Here is a 9,339-nt window from a genome sequence, read left to right as displayed (position 1 = left end):
TTATTGTGAATAACAGGACATCCTCTCTCTGGCTGAAGCCCGCCTGTCTCCTGCCTCGTCTGCAGCCGTCTGCAGAAAGCTGTCTTCTGTCGGTCGACGGGTGCTCTCCATCGAATCAGTTTCCGCCTTTCCAGGTCCTCTCATGGTCTCCATTCACACTTACTGTGACTGCGTGGTGTCTGCTGTGATTTCCACCGGTGCTAATGGCTCTCTGTGTGCGTCCACAGATGGACAGGAAGGCTCCTGGGAGGCCCGATGGCAGCATCCCAAACCCAGATGTCTGCTTAAAACACTGAGCTCAGACGAGAATAACAAAGAGCTGTGTGTGGACGCGTCTGCTAAAGCTAACGGTCTGTCCAGGAAGCAGGTGTGTGACATTAGCTTTAAAACTCACTGAGGAAAACACTGAAGTTAACTCAAACACTTTATGTTGTTAAAATGGAGGTGTGCCATCTTTAGTCCACATACACAAATGGATTTTACAGTGATGGGTAAATACTTTTCCACCATGTCACAAGATTATTAAAGAAACCAGTACAGGTAAGGGAGGTGTCTGTAGCACTTGGTGGTTCAAAACGATTCGGACACACATCCTGTTGACCGCTGCGCTCTGTGAGAAACACTGTAAGTCCCCTTTAGAAAGAAGAGAAGATACGAGCATGACAGATGGATGACAGATGCAGGTCCTTCGCTGCTTCAAATCTAATTTACTAAATTCATATAATGTGAGGGATTAAGAGTCCCACCCTTTAAACACTCTCTCCTCCACCAGGGGGCGCTCAGTGACAGAAGAAGATAACTCCTCGTCACTGCTCAGTCTGTACGCATTATGACAGTTTTAGTGCTCTAATATTTAAGAGTTCATTATTATTTAATATAGACATATAGAACTGCGACTGTCTTCGTGTCCATGTCCAGAAACATGATTGGACACTAATAAAAATGAAAGACAGGCGTGTTACACATGCCATGTTCCTGAGCGCCCCCTTCAGGTTCACCTCATGACTTGTTGATCCATGTGTGAGGGAGACCAGCTCAAACTGGGACTCTGAAAATCTTCAGGTGTGTGGGGGCTGGGATTCCTCTCTCTGGGCCGAGGACATGGACGCCAGTGAAGGAGACGGGTTGATCATGGCGGACGAGTTGGACTGCAGGTCCTACAACAGCTCCCCAGTGAGGAGGAGAGCTCAGCAGAGGCAGACCCGAGGAAGGGGGGCTCTGAACCGCTCCTGCTCGGTCCCAGACTCCAACAACCCCCCAAGTCTGTCCCCAGCTGCACACGGAGACATCAGCGTACCTGTGTCCAACCTCTCCGAGATCGGAGCTGAAGAACACTCTGTGTGGAGTAACAGACCTCAGACCCTGGAGCGGGGTCAGTCCTGCGAGGCGTACTCACACAGCAGCTACGAGGATTGTGGGAAGTCCATCGTTGACCGAATATTCTCTCAAGAAAATGAGGACACTGAAGAGGCATTATGCAGTAAAGAAACCACAGAGAGCCACGGATCTAATAACTGCCTCCAGCACACAGAGTCTCCCTGTACCTCCTGTCAGGACCTGGACCTGGACCTGGACTCCAACGAGGAGAGGTCCCTGAACCACAGCCTCTACATTTCCAACAACCACATGACGAAAAGCATGCTGTGCCTCAATGAAGAAACTCAGGACGAGGTTAGTTTCTGTCTCTGCACTTCTTTCATCGTTTGTTGGACGCTGTCGCAGGCATGCTCACTACTTCATAATAATATTAATATTAATAATAATAATAATAATAATAATAATAATAATAATAATAATAATAATAATGCATCAGGCTTTTAGAGCGCCTTTCTTAGTCCTGGAAGACACAAAGAAAGAGTGAAAACAAAGAGAGCGTGAAGGGGGGGGGGGGCAGGTTACAGCTGTGATTTTAATGTTGTCACAAAATGAACCTTCTCAGTAAATATAAAAACACCTTTGTGCTTGTTTCACCTGTTGGAAGGAGGCCAGGGGATAATGCTCGTGCTAATGCTAGCTAGCAGCTGCTCTCTGCTTCGTGGCTGACAGATGATTGTATTGATGTATTGGATGTTTTTAGATATTATATCTCATATGCACTCTTTATTATTTATCACGACTCATTCCTCAGGCCTTGGTGCAGCCAAATACAATAATAATAATAATAACAATAATAATAATAATAATAATAATAATAATAATAATAATAATAATAATAATAGGCAGTCCTGACTGATCGTGTCTCATCATGAAACTTCATGAGTAGTTGAATGGTGAGGCCGTGTTCTGAGCGTCTCTACCAGCTGAAGGACGTCAGGACTCAGATGACTGAGACAGATGTTGCTTGAGTCTGAGTGAAGAAGACAATCTGAAGCTTCTTGTTTTTCATGTGCAGTGGATCTCTCTGAGACACTTACTGACTGTGAGTGGACGCAGGCTGACCGTCACTGAGCTCTGGGCTCTGTGTTACACCTGCCTGTCCTCACTGCAGACCTACATCGACTTCCCAGGTACGTCTTTACCCCCCCAACTCAGTCTCAGCAGACCCTAACCCTGTTCACCTGAGTCCGCTTCTGCTCCAGGTTTCTGCTTTGGCTAAAGGTCTTGGTCCCTAAATGTCTTGGTCTAGGTCTCGGTCCCTAAATGTCTTGGTCTAGGTCTCGGTCCCTAAATGTCTTGGTCTAGGTCTCGGTCCCTAAATTTCTTGGCCTAGGTCTTGGTCCTAAATGTCTTGGTCTAGGTCTTGGTCCCTAAATGTCTTGGCCTGGGTCTTGTTCCTCAATCTCTTGGTCTAGGTCTTGGTCCCTAAATGTCTTGTTCTAGGTCTTGGTCCCTAAATTTCTTGGCCTAGGTCTTGGTCCCTAAATGTTGTGGTCTAGGTCTTGGTCCTAAATGTCTTGGTCTAGGTCTTGGTTCCTAAGTTTCTTGGTCTAGGTCTTGGTCCCTAAATGTCTTGTTCTAGGTCTTGGTCCCTAAATGTCTTGGTCTAGGTCTTGGTCCCTAAGTTTCTTGGTCTAGGTCTTGGTCCCTAAATGTCTTGGTCTAGGTCTTGGTCCCTAAATGTCTTCTTCTAGGTCTCGGTCCCTAAATTTATTGGTCCCGGTCTCAGTCCCTAAATGTCTTGGTCTAGGTCTTGGTCCCTAAATGTCTTGGTCCTGGTCTCAGTCCCTAAATGTCTTGGTCTAGGTCTTGGTCCCTAAATTTCTTGGCCTAGGTCTTGGTCCTAAATGTCTTGGTCTAGGTCTTGGTCCCTAAATGTCTTGGCCTGGGTCTTGTTCCTCAATCTCTTGGTCTAGGTCTTGGTCCCTAAATGTCTTGTTCTAGGTCTTGGTCCCTAAATTTCTTGGCCTAGGTCTTGGTCCTAAATGTCTTGGTCTAGGTCTTGGTCCCTAAATGTTGTGGTCTAGGTCTTGGTCCTAAATGTCTTGGTCTAGGTCTTGGTTCCTAAGTTTCTTGGTCTAGGTCTTGGTCCCTAAATGTCTTGTTCTAGGTCTTGGTCCCTAAATGTCTTGGTCTAGGTCTTGGTCCCTAAGTTTCTTGGTCTAGGTCTTGGTCCCTAAATGTCTTGGTCTAGGTCTTGGTCCCTAAATGTCTTGTTCTAGGTCTCGGTCCCTAAATTTATTGGTCCCGGTCTCAGTCCCTAAATGTCTTGGTCTAGGTCTTGGTCCCTAAATGTCTTGGTCCTGGTCTCAGTCCCTAAATGTCTTGGTCTAGGTCTTGGTCCCTAAATGTCTTGGTCTAGGTCTTGGTCCCTAAATGTCTTGTTCTAGGTCTCGGTCCCTAAATTTATGGTCCCGGTCTCAGTCCCTAAATGTCTTGGTCCTGGTCTCAGTCCCTAAATGTCTTGGTCTAGGTCTCGGTCCCTAAATTTCTTGGTCCCAGTCTCAGTCCCTAAATGTCTCGGTCCTGGTCTCAGTCCCTAAATGTCTTGGTCTAGGTCTTGGTCCCTAAATGTTTTGGTCTAGGTCTTGGTCCCTAAATGTCTTGGTCTAGGTCTTCGTCCCTAAATGTCTTGGTCTAGCTCTTGGTCCCTAAATGTCTTGGTCCTGGTTTCAGTCCCTAAATGTCTTGGTCTAGGTCTCAGTCCCTAAATGTCTTGGTCTAGGTCTCGGTCCCTAAATTTCTTGGTCCCGGTCTCAGTCCCTAAATGTCTTGGTCCTGGTCTCAGTCCCTAAATGTCTTGGTCCTGGTCTCAGTCCCTAAATGTCTTGGTTTTGCCGAGGTCTCAGAGCACTCTGGTCTGGGTGACTGGGCCACATGGAGTGTAAATCTGAAACCTGGTTTATCATGTTATAAATGTTTTTAGATGAAACATAAAGATCATGCTTCTTGCCTTTTTTTAACTCTAATAGTATGAAGCAGTTTTCTCTTCTCTCCCCCATCAGCTCATTTGTGCCTGGACACGGTGCATGTTGGCAGCGAGGGAGAAGTGCTCTTCTTGAAACCTAAAAACGTGGGTAAGTGACCTGAGTCCCGGTGAGTCTCTGTGCTGTCGGTGTCTACAGACAGAATGTGCAGAGGTTCACTTCAGTGTTCTTTGCAGGATCCAGAGAGGAGTTTTATCTCGCTCCTGAGTATGAAGAACACGGGATCGTGACGGAGAAGGTCTGTCTGTCTCTGCTTTGATTCACTTTGATGGTGCCCCTGCTGCAGCCTCTGCTCTGTCTGCTCTCAGGTGTGTGTGTATGGAGTCGCTGCTATTCTCTGGGCGGCGGCCAAGTTTAATTTATCTTCCAATCAAAAGCTGGCAATGCCTCGCAAACTGAAGAGACTGCTGCTGGAGATGGCCAAGAGGACACCCATCGAGAGGCCTTCCATCGCCATGGCTCAAAAAGTATTCATGTGATCTTAATTGTGTCTTTACAGCATGGATTAAAGGGGGATTACAGATCATGTGCAGAAACAGTCGCATGAAGTGTAGATCATTTATATGCTCAAAGATTATTAAAAGCTCTCGATGCGCTAACAGACACCAGAGTCGGTCCGCACTGGGAATTGAACCATTGACCCTCTGGTTCCCAGTCCAAGTCCCCACAGACTGAGCCACATGTTTTAATATCTGTGGGATATTTATGTTGTTTGTCCCCTTCTGTGCTAAGCTCTGTCTGATCAATGATCTATAAACCCAGATGACACAGTGTCAGAGAGACTCTTTGTACTTAGTGAAGGAGAAGCACTCGTACTGTAAATATCGTGACTGTGGTGTGTTCAAGTGTTTTGTTGTTTTGTCGGTTGAAGCCTCTCCTTAAGAACACCAAAGTGCTTCTCTCCAGCTGTCAGCGTTTATTGGATCATATCAGCAGATTGTGTGTGAAGTATTCTTGTAATGACGTGGTCTGTTTCAGAGCTGTCGTGACTACTTAACACGTCAAGGGACGACGGCTGAGACCGTCTGGAGCGAGCTGATCAGAAGAGTCCACCCCGTAAGTATTCAGTCATTATTCCACCGCTCTTTATCTTGACCTGTTTGATTGTGGATTGCACATGATATAATTCTCTGTCACTGTTGTTTGTCTTCGCTCTTTTCGTGCGTCCTGTTTTTCTTCTCAGTCGTTGTAATGATATAAATGTATTTTCCTTCAGCCGGCCTCGACAGCCGCTGACGCAGACGCTCTGAACCAAAACGAAAGTCATCAAAGCTCATGTGAAGAGTGTGTACAGAAGCACAGCGGTAGGACAGCTTGATGTTTTTTCTCAAACACCCTCATGCAAAGCTGTTTCCTGTAACATGTAACTCATGCCCCAAAGAAAAGAGGAGCGGCCTAACGTCACAGTGTTTACCTGAGTCTGCAGATCTTTGTAAAAACAGTCAGTGCTGCTGAACACTGCATGAGACAATATCAGTGATATTGTAACTGGCGTTGTTGTAACCGTGTGTAGGCTTTGTGCCCATGGCCACTGAGAGCCGACTGGCTCCTGTGCCTGGCCCTGTTCCCCACAGCTACCAAGTCCACAAGGAACTCCAACTCCCAGAGGCCTTCACTTCCACTGCCACACACTTCTCCCCCATCATCCTGACCAACGAAGGGGACTCTGAGGAGGACGAGGACCCGGAGCCTGGAGCTGCCATCGAGCGGTATTGTGTTCAAACAGACAATCATACGTTGCTTTTATTGAGCAGCAGCGTGCAGGCGTTCATGCTCATAGTTGCTCAGAATATAGTGGCCAGTAAATCTCAACGATTCGTTAGGAGGTTCAAAACCTCTGGTACCACTTCTTATATGGCTTCAGAATCAGGACGATGCTACGTCCAGACAAAGCAAGATGCAGCAAACGTAAACTAGCATAACATGACTTGTTGTTCTCGAGACGTTCTAAGGAGCACTAAGTCTAGTCTCATGATAACTCTGTCCTCTCCCACCAGACAAACTACTCTTGCTGTCACATACGCAGAACAGTCGCACAAACACATCTCTTATTTAGTGCACAAAGACTCACAATGCTACTTTAAAATAAGTGTGTGTTTGTCTTTGGCACACATGAACAAACAGGCGTGTGTTAGAAATGCGAGTGAAGGTTGTCGTGGGGCAGCGAGCTGTTGGCTCCACTTCCTGTTTGTCACTCTGTGATTGACCCTGAGAAACGTCAGTCTGAAGGATTTGATTTGTTCTGCAGGACTGTGGATGGACTCACACAAAGCAGAGAGTTGGATGAGGAAAGGGACCCTGGTTTCACCACGCACCGTGACCTGCTGTATCCTGCTCACACTGAACCCAAACTACAAATGCAGGACTCAGCTCTGGACCCGACAGGACGAACTACTTCTCACAACGAGACGTCGTCTGTCCCTGACCTTTCCCCTATGGAAGTGTCTCTTCCTCAGCAGTTCTCCTCGAACCTGAATGGTTGTGGTGTTTTCAACAATTACCTGTTCCATCAGGATCCCAGGACAGGTCATCTCTCCTTGGTGCCTGTTCACGTTCGGGCTCCGGACTCTCTGCGCGGGTTGGACATAGATCTGTCCCTGGTGCCACAGCCTCAGCAGGGGCTGATCCCAGCTCCAGGGAGCCCTGCTGGTGCTTGCATGAACTGTCGGACTGAGCCTGAACACCAGGATTGCTGCACGCCTTCAGCTTCTTTCAAAGGCAGCCCCACTTTTCCTGAAAGTCCACGGGAGCACCGAGTACCCGGATCTCACAGCAGACACACAGATCAAGGACCACACAGTGAGGACACATCGGAAGTCCACCCGGCCCTGCAGGAGGTCATCGACCTGCTCAAAGGAGAGTTCTCCACTACTGGGTGCCTGGACAATGGACATGAGGACATAGCAATGGGTATGTGTTTCAGCTGTGATTGGCTGGTTGTCTGTCTCTATATGTCAGCTCTGTGATTGGCTGGCTGTCTGTCTCTATATGTCAGCTCTGTGATTGGCTGGTTGTCTGTCTCTAAATGTCAGCTCTGTGATTGGCTGGTTGTCTGTCTCTATATGTCAGCTCTGTGATTGGCTGGCTGTCTGTCTCTATATGTCAGCTCTGTGATTGGCTGGTTGTCTGTCTCTGTGTGTCAGCTCTGTGATTGGCTGGTTGTCTGTCTCTAAATGTCAGCCCTGTGATTGGCTGGTTGTCTGTCTATATGTCAGCTCTGTGATTGGCTGGCTGTCTGTCTCTATATGTCAGCTCTGTGATTGGCTGGTTGTCTGTCTCTATATGTCAGCTCTGTGATTGGCTGGCTGTCTGTCTCTATATGTCAGCTCTGTGATTGGCTGGCTGTCTGTCTCTATATGTCAGCTCTGTGATTGGCTGGCTGTCTGTCTCTAAATGTCAGCCCTGTGATTGGCTGGTGAACAGTCCAGGGTTTAACCCCGCCTCTCGTCCAATGACAGCTGGGATCATCCTCCAGCCTCCTGTTTATGCTGGTTGATTGGACAATCAGACATAATGAGCATTCTGTAGATGGGTTAGGGTTAGGACTAATGAAGGGCTGCTGGTGTTTGTCCTGTTTGCTCATATTTCTTTTTGTGAGATTTTGTGGGTCGGGCCAGATGTGGTTCTGTGAGTATCATCAGACTCTCTAAAGCCCCCTGCTCATGGATTCTACACAGACACACCGCGGGGAAGCCTCCAGGAGGAGCTAAAATAGATAACGTGTTCTCACATTTCACTCACTCTTGCTGTTTCCATTGACGTCACGATGGAGGAAGATGAAAGAGCGCCCTTTGTGTCAGACAAACACGTGTGCTGGGCGTTTTTTGCAGCCACGTAACCCCTGACACTTGTGATGCTGAGTTTTTCTGGCATGTTCACACAGATATCTGCTTCTTTTCTCTTTCCGAGGGGAGTTCATCTTCTCCCTGAACGACCTCCAGTTCCACACGTTTGCCAGTGTAGTGAAGGAGCGCTTCAGTCATCTGTACTGGGAGGAGGACTTACTGGGTGTGCTGCACTGCCTGGTGAACGACAGCCTGTGAGTACAACTTTAACTCATCATGGTGACGTGATGTGCTCCATCAGGGTTTCATATGAGGCTGTATTCATCCAGACATTTGCGTTTTGGAGTTAATCAATAAAAAACATCCTCAGTGTTTCTCTCAGTCCCTCCTTTATGAAAACTTTGAGCAGATCATGCATTTTAAAAAGAGAGAGCACTGTACTCATTACAGGCAGAGCCAGAAAATCCTTTTAGGAATCCTTCACATGTTTGTACTGACGTGACTTCACACTGATCACAAACAAAATAAACTCCCTCTCCGCTTTGAGAAATATAATTGCAGCAGATGTCGCAGCGTTGCCATTGGCTGACATTAAAGAGCAAAAAGTGTCCGTTGATGTCGACTGTTATGTAGCCTACATGTACAAGTGCTTCACTTTCACCCAAACCAACTGTGCCTACTGTGGCTGTAATTAGAGTTTATCTAGATGTCCATCAATGATCATGTTCAATCAAATCATTAACCCAAACATTTCAGTCTGACACAGTGCTGCTTTTATACAGCAGAAAGCAGGAAACTAATCAGAAGGAATCAAAGAGCATGAAGAGCAGGAGAAGTTTAGAAAAAGCTTTTTCAAAGGTTTGGTGTCGACGCCTGTCTGCAACAATCAGCTCTCTTCAATGTTTTCAAGTTGGGCCGCAGTACACATTGTGAACACTAGGTGTCAGAGTTACATCCTGCTCTGTTTAGGATTGATAAAAGGAAAGACAGATTGAATAATATGTGTTCAGTCACATGTCAGCGTTTCACAGTGAAGCCTTCATCTGAATAATAATGAGATTCTGAAGATGCATGCTGCCGTATCACTCATCATCCACTCAAATGAGCATCTACACAACACCCACTTCTTACATAAACTGCAGCCCGCAGCGTGGACGGTCGCCATGGAAACAGCTCTACATGGTGTTATG

General features: G+C 47.0%; 1 protein-coding gene across 1 annotated transcript in view; it reads left to right on the top strand.

Moving 5' to 3' along the window:
- Nucleotides 1–9,339, top strand: part of kndc1 (kinase non-catalytic C-lobe domain containing 1) — a gene marked incomplete at its 5' end in the record, with an annotated part of 23,062 nt that overhangs the window by 617 nt on the left and 13,106 nt on the right. The window contains 12 exon segments of the mRNA XM_079362310.1: nt 17–134; nt 228–367; nt 1,063–1,671; nt 2,393–2,507; nt 4,383–4,454; nt 4,541–4,602; nt 4,673–4,831; nt 5,343–5,420; nt 5,581–5,668; nt 5,878–6,073; nt 6,613–7,274; nt 8,274–8,403. Of these exon segments, the coding sequence (XP_079218436.1) occupies nt 17–134; nt 228–367; nt 1,063–1,671; nt 2,393–2,507; nt 4,383–4,454; nt 4,541–4,602; nt 4,673–4,831; nt 5,343–5,420; nt 5,581–5,668; nt 5,878–6,073; nt 6,613–7,274; nt 8,274–8,403 (2,429 nt within the window).

The sequence above is a fragment of the Symphodus melops genome (genome assembly GCF_947650265.1).
Source record: "Symphodus melops genome assembly, chromosome: 15".
NCBI lineage: Eukaryota > Metazoa > Chordata > Actinopteri > Labriformes > Labridae > Symphodus > Symphodus melops.
This window is presented reverse-complemented; position numbering and strand designations above follow the sequence as displayed.